This window comes from Aspergillus aculeatinus (genome assembly GCF_003184765.1).
Source record: "Aspergillus aculeatinus CBS 121060 unplaced genomic scaffold BO66scaffold_71, whole genome shotgun sequence".
NCBI lineage: Eukaryota > Fungi > Ascomycota > Eurotiomycetes > Eurotiales > Aspergillaceae > Aspergillus > Aspergillus aculeatinus.
In genome coordinates, this window is record NW_020291540.1 from 23,641 (window position 1) to 37,914 (window position 14,274).

Consider the following 14,274-nt stretch of genomic DNA (forward strand, 5'->3'; position numbering starts at 1 on the left):
AACTAAAGCAAGGCACTGTCGCGAGACGTCGATGCTCTGCGGATCGCTCCAGTTTTCGGGCTGGATCTAATCACTGCTGTTGAGGGATTCCTCTCCCGAGCTGGCGCTGTATATGAGAGGTTATGTGGGATGGCAGAGCACCGTGCAGTGATTCTACTATCTAGGCGAGTATTATGGTAGTCGTTGCGATGGAGGGGCGGTCTCGCTCGAGGCCACGGGCTCTGGGCTCTAGGCTCTGACGCTTGAAGTGGCAACGATTTAATGCAAGCATCGAGCATAAGAGTGCTATCGCAGAGACTTTGAGACTTATCTGGCGCCCTTTCCAGATGACAAGTCGACAGACACAAAAGTTCCTACGTAGTAGTCTCTCCGAGCTGGTTTGTATACCTGGAGGCTCGTGACACGGTGGATGCTGCTATCATTCATGCTTTTGTCTGATTCGCTGTCAAGGGCATTTGAGAGAGCCGAAAGATAGCTGTCGTAGTGAATTCAGTGAGAGAGTTGGGCAAACAACGTGAAGAGTCGACACAATCATGGATCGACTACAGAGTCATGACTGGAGTTGATTGTGGTGGTTTTCGCTGAGAGTATACTTGGTATGGAAGCCAGTTTATGCCTCAGGCACCCATCCCCATCACGTGGTGCCTAATCCTTGTTAGGGAAGATGGCCGTATATCCGCCTGTAAGTTTGACTGATCGCAACATCCTCCACCATCACTTTCGCTTCGATCTACACGAGGCTACATGTTTTCTGATTGTTGTGCAAATCAATAGACTTGAACCTCCCGGGCAAGACCTTGCTCTCTCTCGAAACATCACCAGCATCTGCTGAACGGCCATGCGTCGACTCTGCGGGGTAAAACACCGTTGTTAGTCGATTGGGCGCTGTAGTCCCGTCCCGTACGGCCGGTCTCTTGGTTTGGATGAATCATCAATACCTAGGTATACTTCCAGAACCTAAGTCCTGATACATCTTCGACCGAAAGTAAAACAACTAGCTAACCCAGCTCCGTAGATCCGAAAAGCCAAAGCGCGATACATACACAGCAAGCATGGATCCCCAAGCACCATCACCACCACCATCATCATCATCACTCAGCAGTATCCAGAAAGCCGTCTGGGACGGCAAACTGCCGCTGCACATCACCCTGGCCCCGTCCGAAAGCCGGACCTTTGACCAGACGGACCCATATCTTGTACTTCTCCTCCAGGGCATCCTTTTCCTGTGTGGGCCACGGATCAAGACGCTAACGAAGGCCCAAACAGATCGCCCACCCGCGCCTCGCGTACCTCCCCTCTCTCCTGCCCCGACTGCGGGACTTTTTTGCATCGGCCCTCATCCACCCCACCTCCCGCCCGCACGAAGGCTGGTTCTCCTTCGAGGGCGTCCCCCTGAAATGGCACTACCCCGTCGGACTCCTGTATGACCTCTACGCGGGCGCCGACCCGGCCTCTAGGGGTGGTGGTGGTGGTTCCCCCTCCGCCACTGCCGAGGACGCGGACCCCCTCCCCTGGCGGCTGACCGTGCATTTCAGCGACTGGCCCGACGAGGAGCTGGTGCGGCTCGACGCCGACGGGATGGTCATGCACGACGCGTTCATCAACAGCGTCAAGGAGGCGGATTTCCTGCGCAACGGCACGGCCAAGGGGATCATGGCGCTGTCGAAGGAGGATTCCGCGGGGCTGTGGACGGCGGTGAGAGATGGTATGCATGCCCCTATCTTCCCCCGAGTTCCTCTTGAGACAATCTGATAGCATTTGATGTATGTCTACCCTGGAAAGAAAACACTAAGATGGAGAATTAGTGGACCTCCCCTCCTTCCAACGGATATCCAACATCCTCCTCCCGCCGCCCAACCAGCCCTTCCGCAACGTCCCCGTCCGCTTCTTCCTGCCGTTGCCCCCGGACTCCGACTCCCCCTCGTTGAAGGTCGTCCAGTCGCCCATCCCGCCGATGATCGCCCCGTCGTCGGCATCGTCCGCGGCCGCATCGACGATGAGTATCGCCGCGAGTCAGTCGATGATGGCCGCCGCGCGGGGAACGCCGCAGATCCAGACGATCGGGTCGGCGCTGCATGCGCTGCTGCCGAATCTGTTTCCCAGTCGCAGGACGCCCGTGCTGGCGAAGCCGGTGCTCCATGGGGCGGCGGTGCCGATGGCGGCGCCGGTGGAGGAGCTGGTGCGGTGTTCGGCGTATGGCGATGGGTGGGTTTATGTTGTTGTGCGGATGATGGGGTAGGTTTGGTGGGTTGAGGGGGAGGGGAGGGGCCAAGGGGCCAAGGGGGCGTCGGCGTCTCTGGGGGAAGTTTGCTTTGCCCCTTCGGCTAGCGATGCTTTGGGAATGGCATGCAGATATCAAATGCTCCAACGAACTTGTCATCCTCGTCATGAGCGTTGGAATCTTCCTGTTCGTCCTCGGTCGTTGTCAATCGATGAAGGTCCACTAGGTACAGTAAAGCTTGTCGGAGTCACGATCTTAGCGAGGGATCTCAAGGATCTGCTCATGAAAGATGTAAAAGTGTCGACGTAGGAACCTGTATGCGTAGTTGAACCCGGTGGCATTCGACTTTCGGTACTGCACCGTTCACACGTGCTTTCAAGAGTATTAGCTACCTACCCATGCATACAGACCAATTACTTCCTTCCACATCCTCTCCATGACACGATACCCCTAATTGAACCCGTACGCAGCGAACTCAGGATTCATCCAACCCAACGGCATCTGCGTATTGAACAGCTGCCACATAAGCCAGTCGCTCGATGCGCTGTTTCCCGGATCCAGAATCCCTGAAGCCTCTTGGTTCATGCTGTGGGCCAAGAAGCTCTCTTGGGTAGAGGTATGACCTGTTTCCATGCCCCCATTCGTCGCGGCACGGTCCACTGCCGGCGTTGACGGTATGCGAACAGGTGAGGTGCCAGCAGCCACTCCCTGTGATACAGCCCCATCCCCAGCATCGTTGGTCTGGAACAGCGGCTCGCACAGGCGCGCAAGCGGCGTCAAGAGGTCGAGGAGTTTCTGGAGGTGCGGATCGTGCTTACACTGCGACAGGGTTTTGACGATGCTTTGCACCAGGTCGTAATCGGATCGGTCCAGGGAGCCGATGATGTTGCAGAAGAGAACGAAGAAGGGGCTCAATGGGTAGAACAGCAAGGTCCTTGTGCCTTTTGTATCAGTAACCGTACGCGATTTATCCATGTTTGTCGGTGTGGTACTGTACACACCATGTGAGAAACGACGGGTATGGGTCGTTGAAGCCCGGCATCTCGGCGTGGTGCTGCTGGAGATACTGGAAGGCTTCCAGCGATCGTCGCGCGCAGAGCAAGGTCTCCTTGTGGACCATCGGGCTGAAGGAGCACCGCAGTCGGGTCCGGTAGATCTCCACGAGCACGGCATAGTAGCAGAAATCGGCACCGATCCAGTCCAGCTCTATGGGTCTGTGGGTTGAGCTGCGGTTCTGCGGAGGTATACACCTGGTGTCAGTCGAATGTTGATGATGCGGGTTGCGGAAAGCCTTACGCCCTGCAAGTCTGGGAGGAGTCGTCGCATCCTGGTCTCGAGACTGTCGATGACTTCCCTGATTTGTCGATTTGATTTGCGCTTCTCGTGAGCGGGTATGGAGAGTAGTTCGCCTTGGATTTGAGCGATCTCAAGACAGGTCCGAAAGAGGGAGCCGTATGGTAGCGAGGAGTCGAAGCCGACGAGATCTGTTGGAGGAACCAGAAGGTCCGGAAGGGACGTGGGTCGGCCCATAAGGGAACTAAGTGACTTGTCGAGGAAAAAACACCACAGCAACGCGTTGTGGATATCTTTCTGCACCGCGGAGGGTGAGGGGCTGTCTTGAGTCCTGTGGTAGCCGAGCGCTGTGATTTGACGAGCGCAATACGAGTTGAGTATCCAACACTGGTTGACTCGACCCAGATGTTGCATCAGCAGGGCCTATATGCGAAGCACGTTAACAATTTTGCGTGGCACCTTTGGCCTGCGCACACGACTCACGCTAGACAGTAGAGCCTGTATGAAAAGAAGGCTTGGAGGAGCGAGGATGTCGAGTTTGTGAATGCTCTGCACTGCTGCAGCTATGTAGGTGGAGGCGGATTGAAAGAGCCGCCGTTTGAGCGTGGAGCTGCTAGTGCTTCTGGCCAAGTTGAAGAAGTGGAATATTGCCTTAACGTAAATGCAGACGCAGAGTCGGTGGAACACCTGGCCCTTGCAGTTCTCATCAAGTACTTCCGCAGCCATTCTTTCAAAAGACTCTTCTGAGATGTGGTCGGGCCACTGATAACCTTCCCTACTTGTTGACCCTGGAGACAGTCAGTTGATAATGGTGTACGATGAGACAGACTATAGTTACCAGGAAGCAGCATGAAGATCAGCTCTTGCGGCGGGGCCTCTGGGACCGCAATGCTGGGATCTACAGAGAACCCCTCCTCGGCAGATGTGCTTGATTCCACAGGCGCCGCGTCCGCCATCTGACTGACTAGATCGAGCGCGGCCTTGAGAACAGACTGCTGTTCATGGCTGATATGTCGACAGTCATCGAGTACCACTTCAATGATACTTCTGGCTTGCACCGCGTGATAGTTCGAGCTGTCGGTGCCAGCAGGCGAATTGAGGTCACCACGGGAGGTCTGGTCATGTTCGCCCGGCATGTCAGCTCGTGGCTGCTTGGAGGGTCTCCTTTCCTCTGATCTTGTCTCCAGGCTCGCTTCTAGGTTTATTTGTCTAGCCCTATTCACTGGTCAGCCGGCTGGGATGAGGGCAAGAGTCTGGGGAAGAGCTTGCACCCTTGAGGCTGAGTTACGGGTCTTTCCAGGCGAAGTATTGTTTCCGCTGGTCCAGTGGCACTAGTGAATAGTGACTTAGCGGTGACCGTGGTAGTAATTGTGGGCCACCGAGGTTGCGAACCTTGTGAAAGATCGCTTCCGCGATGTCCTTCCGCGACGAAGACGTCGGCACTCAACACCGACGTCTAGGCAGTTCGAGCAGTTTCTCTGTCTATTACATCTAATCTGCCGACTGTGTGAGTACACTATGGATGGTTAGGTATATAGTGCCAGACCAAACCTTTTTAGAATGGCATAGATCGCACTAAGACATTGCGTCAGCCCAAAAGTCTAGACCGATGCGCGAGAAAATGGGGCCAGGAAGTAGGGGGGAATGTAGAAAACATACTGCGGGCAGTATATCATCGAAGACTGCAAAGCTCTGTGACATTGCGATTCATATTCCTTCGCCCATATAAGGCCGATTGGATTGATGAGAGTGGTTGTGTAAGATGAAAAGAAGCAACTCGGAACTTGGAAGCCGCGCGAATTGGGCGGAATGGGAGAAACCTTTGCGCGGCTGACCAATGACAAAAAAGTCTTATAAAAGGTCATGCCTTATTTTATTCATATCAAATAATAATAAATGTAGAAGCTGATCGTGGATATAATATCCGAAAGGGAACAATATTTTATTACATAGCTAATGTTCTATATGAGCATTGAGAAGAGTTCATGTAGCTGTGATCAGTACGTACAGTACAACTTGGAAGTCAGTGATCCCCCAGTGGTCCCCCTGATAGCCCAGGCGATTGCCTACAGTACAGTACCAAATCACCCCCTCCTTCTCCAACTGCCTCACCAACTCTTTAGGGAGTTTTGTCCACTGGCTATACCTACAATCGCCCGATCAGGATCAAGAGATTAAAAATGACAGATACGAAAAGAAAAAGAAAGAAAAGAAAAGGAAAAAAAACAACAAAATAATCTCTCCTACTCCCCCCCTCCCACCGCAATTTTGCGTATTATGAATATGACCCCCATGCAACCTACAAACCTCAACACCTCGGACTGACCCGACCACTCCTCGTCGTTCCAGAGCAGTAACTCCCCCTCCTCCAGCGCCCCGCACATGAAGCTCCGCAGCGCTGCCGGCCGTCGAGTTGGATCAGATGAACGCAAGAGCAGAGCATGCTATGTCGACGATAACACAAAGGGGAGAACTAACGGAGATGGGAGGAGGAGGAGGAGGAGGAGGAGGAGCAACACTCTCGACTCCCACGGAATGCTCATGGAACGTCTTGCCAGAGGAGAATTTGCACGGAGTCGATCCCACCCTTCCGACCTTTGATCTTGAAGAATGGTTTGCCTCTGCAGCGTTTTTGAATTCGAACCTCTTTTTAGATGATAGCGTTCTCGTACAGGGGCCTGGATGATACAGTCCACGGGTGGTCGTTCAAGTGGTGAGATCGCAGCATAGCCGAGAAGCTACCATCAGGTCCAGAAATGAACCAGACTTACCTAGACTGCTCACTCCGATGCCAAACAAACCCCCCGCTGTCGCAAGAGCCTGTCTCACCAGCCCGGTCCCGCAGCCGGCGTCCAGTACCACCGGCCCGGTGATGGCGCTATTGGAGAATCGCATCACCGCCTGGGCTACAATCCTCCGGGCGACAAAGACGTGCGCTTCGTCCCCAAGCTCCTCATTGTAGGGGGCCACCCATTTATCGTAAGTCTCCGTGCATTGGAATACACTGAGACAGTCGCGGGTTTCACGGAGCCAGCCCGGTACCCGGACATCACTGCCCTGGAGTTTCAGAGTTGGAGGAACAGTATCGTCTATAATCTCGACAAGGAGCAGTATCCCAACGGGACGCAGGGCTTGACTGTGTTTGCTGAGGTTCAAGCCTGAATCCTATGAGATCTTGGAACGAAGGGTCGTGCAGCATGTTTCCGTTATGCCCGCGAGCTCGAGACAGGTGGCGCGATTCGTTATCAGCAGCGAAATCACGAGTTCGGGTACCATATAGCTTGTTCTTTACATACTCATTCCATGGGTTTTCACGCTCTTGCTTGTTTGTTTCACTAGTCAGTTGACAAGGGACAAGCACATGTCAATCAAACAGGCTTATAATAGTTTCTTCTTGTAATCCTGTAAGCGAAAACGAACGGTTTCACCGCGTCATGCGGGGAGTCAGTCCACGAGTACACTCGACAGGGGGCTCCTTCGCAATGCGTCTTTTTCATTGATATTGGATGAGGCAATAACGCTTCTCTTCGAACTAGCTTGAACAATGGGCGGTGCTAGGGCCGCGGCACACGCACAGTAGCAGGTCTGCATGGAGCTGGATTTGGCTAGTCATTGAATCGTTGGAGAAATGATTCATCGGAACCCAGACGAGCATGCTTGTTCTTGTCTGGGTTTGGTAAAGACTAGGGCATACATCGAAGGACCTAGAACGGTTCCACTCATAAATAGCCCGGCAAGGTTTCCTCGAGTCCAGCCTGATGAACTTCATATTGGAAAGTGAAAATGATATCAGGCATTTCGTGAACCCTGACAGTTCATGATGTGGACGAGGATGGATGCTGGATTTTGACTCTAGTACGTGAGGCTATCGGCGGAACTAGCTAGGGCCACCGAGATAGGCCTCAGGACTGCCGTCAGTTCTCTTCACTTGACTTACAGGTTGACTTTCAGTCTACCCGTACAGCTCCAAAATCATTAAAATGTTATGTACTTCTTCTATGCTTTTCGTCTCCGGGAACGCCTCCCTCTTTCACAGTCGCAGCTACCATTTGGTCCTCCAATCCCACCCCTTGATCTTGATCCTCACCCAGACAAAACATAAAAAGGCAACGACATAGTTCAGCCCGGCGAATAGCGCGGTACCCCAATACCTTTCCTTGCCCGTGGCTGTCACGGCGCTCAGGAGGCCCACGCCGATCGGAAGGCTCGCCAGCACCCCAATGGCCACCACAGTGAAGCAGCTCGCGTAGTATCGTCCGTACTCCTGCGTATCGCAGAGCTGGCCCAGACAAATGGGGGTCAGGCTCACATTGGAGCCGCTGCAGAAGCCGAACAGGACGACAAAGACGATGGGCAAGGCGTCGTTCTCGAGATCCGAGACAACGATGTCCGGCAGCCAGAAGCATAGCACGGAGACCGTGCAGAAGACCAGCGAGACGGTCATCGTATTGTACCGGCCGAAGCGATCCGCCAGATCGCCCGCCACATACCGGCCGCCGCAGGAGGCCGCGTTCAGAATGGCGAGAAGCTGATACGCGAACGCGGCCGACCCGGTCAGCGCCTCCTCCTGGGACAGGCGCTGTCCGTCGATGTAATAGCTCGGCACGTACGTGATGGGGAGGAAGTAGGCCAGATCGGTGAAGAGGACCCCGAAGGTGGTGAGGGACATGGCTCCGGTTCCATCGAGGAAAATGGACGGGTCCGGAAGTGTGTCGCGCCAGGTGGTTTCTGCGCCCTTGCGCGGTGGCACCCGGCTACGGCAAAAAGCCACGCTGATGGCACACAGCACGAGCAGGACAAAGGCAAGAATGCGGATCGACCACCCCCAGCCAACTCGGGGCAGGAGGGATTGCAGCATCAGCGGGAATATCACCCCGCCAAAACCGCTCCCCATGAATGCGACCCCACTAGCCAGGCCGCGGCGCTTCATGAACCAGTGGGCCACGCAGGCCATCGACGGCGTGAGAAGAAGGGAGGAGCCGAGGTCTGTCAGGATGGAGAATGCGAGGAAAAGCTGATAGTATTCTGCGTGCAATTGTTATCAGCGAGGACTGAAGGGCTTCAGATATGATGCTCGGACGCAATCACAACATGGCTTTACCTTTGCAAACACTGAACGAGAAGATGCCAATCAGCGTGCAAACTGTTCCTGCGAGGATCAGTGCCCGCGGGCCCGTTGCATCGAAGGTGGGACCGATTTGCATCCCACAGATCCAGTTCACAAATGCATAAACCGAGAATATCCAACCGGTTGTCGACGAGGACACATTCGGCAGAATGTTTTTGGAGACAACAGCTTCAAAGACGCCCACTGTGTTTTATAGCCCCAGCGATGCCGTCAGGCCGCAGAAGGCACCGAGTACCACGAGCCATGCGTCGCGTCCACCCTCGGGGTAATCGTTGGGATCATCAACGGGGGTGGGATTGGGTGTTGTCGACTGACGTCGCAACCCCCTGCCACCGGCGCGTTGCAGCTTCTCACGGTCGCTGGCTGGGGGCTCGTTTTTATTCGTTGGGAAAGGATCATGTTCGCGATTTCTCATTCTCTATAGAGCTTCCTCGTAGGAGGAGTCGTGCTGGTTGCCGCCGCCGTGGTAGGTGGAATGGCGAAGATTGGATACTTTTGCTGATGTTGCGATCAGTAGATTGTCTAACACCCACTGGGACTATATAGAGGGAATTAAGAGGAGCTAAGAGTTCACTGAGACTGAGAAGGGTTGCAGAAGTCATAGTGGTGGCCGCTCGATGACTCTGTCGATCTATGAACTCAAAGTGGCCAATCAACGACAGGCTTGGTATCCGACACCTCGCATTTCCGTTCAAGGTTGATGGTATGTAAGTTGGGCCGTGAACAACCTACAGGTGCTGTATAACTTACCTTATAACTGACTTTCATCCATCTTTTAAGCATTTGACCAATTGCCCATATTTTGGCAAGTGTCAATTCCAATATTGCCCGCGCTGCGAAGTTTTCATCCGGGGTCTTAGACCCAACTTTTTGATTCATGGACTCCCTCCAAGCCTTGCTAGTAATCAAACACCAACTAACTTGAGGGACACTAAACTGATCCTGTGTCTGATCCCCTAAGCTAGACCCAGTCTTAGAAGCAATCGCTGTCTCCAGGCTCTGAGACCCACCTTCCTCAGTCATTCGGACGTCCGAAGATCACGGAGTACTGTTCAGGTAAGGTACCCCCAATCAAAGCAGTTCTCAACTATGCTCATGCCTCTCCAGGCTATATCTCTAAAGTACCCTTTGTACGATGCTAGTAACAGAAATCACCAAGGAATCTCCTCCCCACGATAAATCTCTGAACCCTCCACATGAATATTCCTAAACGTCCCGTTCGACTTCTCATCCGCCGCCACAATCACCTCCAGCACAGCCTTTGCGCCCTGGGAAACGGTGAGGTCAGCCCCACTGCCCCCCATATCGGTTTGCAGCCACTTTTGCCGCCACCCCGCCATATTAGCCTTGCGCCCGCCAACGAGAAAGGGACGCTGGAAAACTCACCCCCGGATGCACCGCCATGAACACGAACCCGTCCGCCTCGTAGGACAGAGCATACTGCACCGTCAACGCATTCAGCGCCGCCTTGCTGACCTTGTACGCCGGCAGTTTGGCGTAGTCGTTGGCGCGCGCGCGAGCCATCGAGCCGTACTGGCTTGAGCTACACACATGTCGTGAGAATCAGCCCCTCAAGAACAAACCGAACTAGAACGCAGCACCAGGGAAGGTGAGGGAAGCAGGGATTCGACGAACATGTTCACAACCTTTTTTACCGGCGCACCCTGCATGAGCGGCAGGTACGAGCGGGTGACAGTATGCGTGCCCGTCACGTTCACCGAGAGCGTGAAATCGAGGTCCGCCGAGGAGCTAGATATCCAGTCCTTGGGGTCAGTACGCTGGATCCAGATGTAATTGATTGACGGGAAACGAAGTCGAGGGAGAAGGAAAGGGAGACTCACACCAACCCAGCCTTCTCCTGCGTCTCCCCAATGACCCCGGCGCAATTGACCAGGATCTCGAGCTTACGATCGCCCAATACGCCCCGAACCACCTCCGCGGACCGGACGACGCTGGCCTCGTCGGTGATGTCCAGCGCGACGAACGCCACCCGGCCCTTCTCGCGCGCGATGACCTCCTCCAACGCGGGAGTGGTGTTCCGGGCGGCGGCGATGATAAGGCCGTTCTCGGGGAGGAGGGCGGCGAATTGCTGGACGAGCTCGAGGCCGAGGCCGCGGGAGCTGCCGGTGATGAGGATGGTGGACATATCTGCTTTTGAAGGGATGCGTGGGAGTGTCGATTAGTGCCGGGACGTAGGCAAGTAGTCTGTTTTCGAACGGGGATGGTATCGTAGTTATCTATGGATGTTTAGACCCGAAAGGCCGATTGGGATCTGTCAGCAAGGCTTCTACCAGTGGATCTTGTCTCAATTGATTTGTTGGCGAGTCTTGCTGTCGCGCCGGACCCATCCGTCCACTTGGGACCCTTTTTCCGCTGGCAAAAAGAGCTTCCCGAGGGTTCCGAATCCCGAACTTGTCTTTCCGGACGGGATTGATCTAGAGACACTATACTACACTATGTAGCGATGTTTGCTTGTAACTGTGATAAATGTACCATGATAGAGGTACAGCCCCTTAAAAAGGGGGGGGGACTTTCACAGTCTTCACAAAGAGTTCTTCTGAGTCTAACTCATGCTTAGCGTCTCCTTCGACAAGGATTAGACTCCTGGATAGGCTTTGAACCGGGCCATCGGAACTAAATTTACATGCCGAACTCCCTCCGGGCCGTGGGCCACCTTTCCCAAGTAGTTCGGATCTCCGCACAGTACTTGGGACAGTATACCTCACACATTATCTAGCACGTGGAATTGCTGCCCCCAGTGGAGGTCCAATGATCACTGAGAGAGCAAAACAGAACGAATCCCCAAGATCAGCCCAGTCATTATTCTTAAAGATGCCATAATAGCACTAAAAATACAGTCCATCCCAGAAATGCTCCTCCACAAACCTTCAGCAACCCCCGCCTTTGCTCTAACCAAATGAGTGCCGCTCACTCACTCCACCGCATGCTCCGTCCCCTTCTCCCCAAGCTCCCCCTCGCCCATCGACTCCGAGTTCCGTCTAGAGCTCACACATCAGCCCCTCCCCAATCCAACTTTCCACCAACAATTTTGTCCGTGACCGGAAGGAAAGAGTCAACCATACCGCGCATTAAACTCCTGAATCATACTCGCCATATTCCCCGCCCCGCTCGATCGCCGATCCGGGTGATCGTTCGCCGCGCCCCCGAAACTGCCCAACAGCTCGTTGATTCCTGCGACGATATCCAGGGTCAGTCAGTCAGCATCAATGAGATTCCCACCACATCTCATGGAGATACTCGGGATGAACTGCGGGCTGAGCACGTACGCTGCTGATCCTGGTGTCTCTCCGCCTCGGCCAGTTCGCGCTGCGCGGAGCTCTTGCGGCGGTCGCGCTTGAGGTGGCCGTATTTCTGGACGAGGTCCATGTTGCTATATCTTCTGTACTTGGGGGCAAAAGAAAAGAAATAGTTGTGGTGGTGTCTTTGATAGAAGGAGATTTGTTTCAGGTGGCAATCATTCAAGTAATAACCTCACCAGCAGGGAGCAGGACAGATTACGAGTGCTCTATATACCAACCCGACGAAGGTCATTGCATCATCGCAGTCCACCAACCTTCCAATCATCATCATCATCATATGATTTTCCATCGACACGGCACCAGTGCAGTGCCAATAACATGATCTCGTATCGAGATCTGCTTTGACAATGTGGTTGGGTTGGGGGAATAGGCTGTTTTTCGCCTCCTCAGTACCAAGAATCATGCGTCATCGTGGCTGTGTGTGGTTTGAACTCAGTATGCTCCCGTACTCCATCGGGGTTGCGTTCCGCTTGCAAAAGCCAAGCGTCCGCCCCCCCAAATCCTCAACGATCGACGGGAAGTGATGCCTGGATGACATTACTCCACTTGGCGTGAGGACCCCGGATTTTTAGCTGATTGGGGGATTCGATCGTTATGTTCTGGACACGAACTGTAATCGTATTGTGCGAAGCATAATTCCTGAGTTGTGCGGGGATCGCATCCGGAAACAGATACGGCTTTCGCCACTCTGCCGCAGCTTGTTTGGCTCGAACCCGGGGTGGGGGGGGGGGGGGGGGGGGGGGGGGGGGGGGGGGGGGGGGGGGGGGGGGGGGGGAGGGAAGGTGAAGAGGGCATTGTGCAACCAGGAATGCTTCGGAGTGCGTATTCGGAGCTATCTACACACACGGGAGCAATTATACTCTACTTCCGTCCGCCTCTGGTTTGGATTACTGCTAAATACCGGGTGAGAAGCACAGCCACCCCTACTCGAACCGCTGCAACTCGGCTATCACGTCCACCAGCGACGCCGTCTTCGATCCCTGGGACGGCCGGTTCGCGTCCTCCCCGAGAGGAATGTAAAATGCCTTCCAGCCGGCCTCGATCGCCGCGCGATAGTCCTTGTTGTAGTCGTCGCCCACGTGCACGCACGTCCATCCGCTTTCATCGCTGCCATCCTCACTCGCGCCCAGCAGCTTCATGGCTTGGCGCCGGGCCACCTCGAAGATGACGGCGCTGGGCTTCTCCGCGCCCGCCTCGTAGCTGGTGATCACCATATCCAGGTCGTAGATCTCCCCGTCGCCCGCTTCATTGTTGACCCGGGCTTCATCGCGCCCCCGCATCTCGAACCCCGGCAGTCGTGTGCTCGAGACATCCTGGTCGGCCCGGCACATCCCCACCCGCAAACCCAGCGACTCCAGCACGGCCGGCACCCGGTCATCGGAGTTGGACACCACGCCGACGACGACGCGGTCGAACGGGCCCAGCCGCGTCCCGGTGCGTTTCATGTGGCGGAGCCGCGTGAAGAACGCGTCGGCGCTGGCGTCGAGGGCGTAGCCGTCCTGGCATGCGAAGCGGTCGAGGAGGTGTTGGACGAGGCCGTCGGGTACTGTGCTGTTTGTGGGAGTGGGGGACGAGGAGTCGGCGGCAGCGGTGGCGGCGGTAGAGCTAGGGGCATCTAGAACGCGGGCGAAGCTGCCCCGGATCACCTCTTCCCACCATTGTCTCGGCCCGCCGTACTCGCCGCGCAGAGCTTGAGCGCGACCGTAGTTGGGGTGGGCTTTGGCTTGGGCTTTGAAGACGGCCTTGAAGGCGGATTGCAGGCGGTCCGGGGTGACGGTGGAGCGAGGGAGGCCGAATTTGTGCGCGGCGGACGCGTATTGCTGGGGGACGGGTTCGCGGGGGTGGAAGATGGTGCCAAACGCATCGATCGTGAGGAGGAGAGTGCGCGACTTGCCGGGGGTGGGGTGGGGAGGCATGGCTCGTAAGGCTGGAGTCAGTAGTGTGTTGATGAAGATGGCCTTGGGCTTGGTTTGGGTCGGAGCGGCGAATGACGGAAGAGGATCTCGGGTTTAGTGCTTCGGTCTTCGGGCATACTTCCGGTTTATCGGGGATTAGTACTGGTTCGGGCGACTGAGTCCGCAATGATCTCGGCGATAAGATTAGATGGAAGTTCCTTTTTTTCTCTTCCCACGGCTTATCTGCGGTTTGTTGCACTCAAGCTTTGTTTCAGTTCGTTTGACAATATCGGAATTGTAGAGAGAAACCGTTGGAGGACCGGATCATATCGAACTCAGCTTTGGTACCACTTCACCATGCAGTGTCCCTTGCTGCAGGCCAGGAACACCAGGGCCTCGTTCCACAAGGCCTGCAAG

General features: G+C 55.0%; 7 protein-coding genes across 7 annotated transcripts; 2 read left to right on the forward strand and 5 right to left on the reverse strand.

The window, feature by feature from the left end:
- Nucleotides 1–723: 723 nt before the first annotated feature.
- Nucleotides 724–2,239, forward strand: BO66DRAFT_384555 (autophagy protein 5; the record flags this gene model as incomplete). Its single annotated transcript, XM_025646097.1, has 5 exons — nucleotides 724–942; nucleotides 1,016–1,196; nucleotides 1,267–1,705; nucleotides 1,806–1,965; nucleotides 2,002–2,239. The coding sequence occupies exons 2-5, from the start codon at nucleotides 1,053–1,055 to the stop codon at nucleotides 2,237–2,239; spliced, it is 981 nt and encodes a 326-aa protein (XP_025498707.1). The 5' UTR covers nucleotides 724–942; nucleotides 1,016–1,052.
- A 432-nt stretch (nucleotides 2,240–2,671) lies between these two features.
- On the reverse strand, nucleotides 2,672–5,082 carry BO66DRAFT_384560 (fungal specific transcription factor domain-containing protein; the record flags this gene model as incomplete). The annotated part of the gene is made up of 6 exons (XM_025646098.1): nucleotides 5,066–5,082; nucleotides 4,353–5,005; nucleotides 3,998–4,302; nucleotides 3,518–3,937; nucleotides 3,221–3,455; nucleotides 2,672–3,162 (listed from the first exon to the last, which is right to left on the reverse strand). Exons 2-6 carry the CDS (start codon nucleotides 4,648–4,650, stop codon nucleotides 2,672–2,674), a joined length of 1,749 nt encoding a protein of 582 aa, XP_025498708.1. The 5' UTR covers nucleotides 4,651–5,005; nucleotides 5,066–5,082.
- Nucleotides 5,083–5,882: 800 nt separating this feature from the next.
- Nucleotides 5,883–6,282, forward strand: BO66DRAFT_395869 (uncharacterized protein). Its single transcript, XM_025648328.1, has one exon. The coding sequence runs from the start codon at nucleotides 5,937–5,939 to the stop codon at nucleotides 6,198–6,200; it is 264 nt and encodes an 87-aa protein (XP_025498709.1). The 5' UTR covers nucleotides 5,883–5,936; the 3' UTR covers nucleotides 6,201–6,282.
- A 1,274-nt stretch (nucleotides 6,283–7,556) lies between these two features.
- BO66DRAFT_463283 (MFS general substrate transporter) lies at nucleotides 7,557–8,408 on the reverse strand (the record flags this gene model as incomplete). The annotated part of the gene is made up of 1 exon (XM_025652403.1): nucleotides 7,557–8,408. The coding sequence occupies one exon, from the start codon at nucleotides 8,406–8,408 to the stop codon at nucleotides 7,557–7,559; it is 852 nt and encodes a 283-aa protein (XP_025498710.1).
- Nucleotides 8,409–9,793: 1,385 nt separating this feature from the next.
- On the reverse strand, nucleotides 9,794–10,788 carry BO66DRAFT_335099 (SDR family oxidoreductase; the record flags this gene model as incomplete). The annotated part of the gene is made up of 4 exons (XM_025644233.1): nucleotides 9,794–9,961; nucleotides 10,029–10,185; nucleotides 10,278–10,391; nucleotides 10,490–10,788. The coding sequence occupies 4 exons, from the start codon at nucleotides 10,786–10,788 to the stop codon at nucleotides 9,794–9,796; spliced, it is 738 nt and encodes a 245-aa protein (XP_025498711.1).
- Nucleotides 10,789–11,715: 927 nt separating this feature from the next.
- Nucleotides 11,716–12,029, reverse strand: BO66DRAFT_335226 (uncharacterized protein; the record flags this gene model as incomplete). Its single annotated transcript, XM_025644236.1, has 2 exons — nucleotides 11,716–11,834; nucleotides 11,930–12,029. The coding sequence occupies 2 exons, from the start codon at nucleotides 12,027–12,029 to the stop codon at nucleotides 11,716–11,718; spliced, it is 219 nt and encodes a 72-aa protein (XP_025498712.1).
- A 712-nt stretch (nucleotides 12,030–12,741) lies between these two features.
- BO66DRAFT_395871 (uncharacterized protein) lies at nucleotides 12,742–13,899 on the reverse strand. The gene has a single exon (XM_025648329.1). The coding sequence runs from the start codon at nucleotides 13,876–13,878 to the stop codon at nucleotides 12,886–12,888; it is 993 nt and encodes a 330-aa protein (XP_025498713.1). The 5' UTR covers nucleotides 13,879–13,899; the 3' UTR covers nucleotides 12,742–12,885.
- Between the last annotated feature and the right edge of the window lie 375 nt (nucleotides 13,900–14,274).

Bases quoted from the DNA above. Each gene is read 5' to 3' on its own strand.
- BO66DRAFT_395869 (XM_025648328.1), top strand. From the start codon at position 5,937: ATGAACGCAAGAGCAGAGCATGCTATGTCGACGATAACACAAAGGGGA.
- BO66DRAFT_395871 (XM_025648329.1), bottom strand. From the start codon at position 13,878: ATGCCTCCCCACCCCACCCCCGGCAAGTCGCGCACTCTCCTCCTCACG.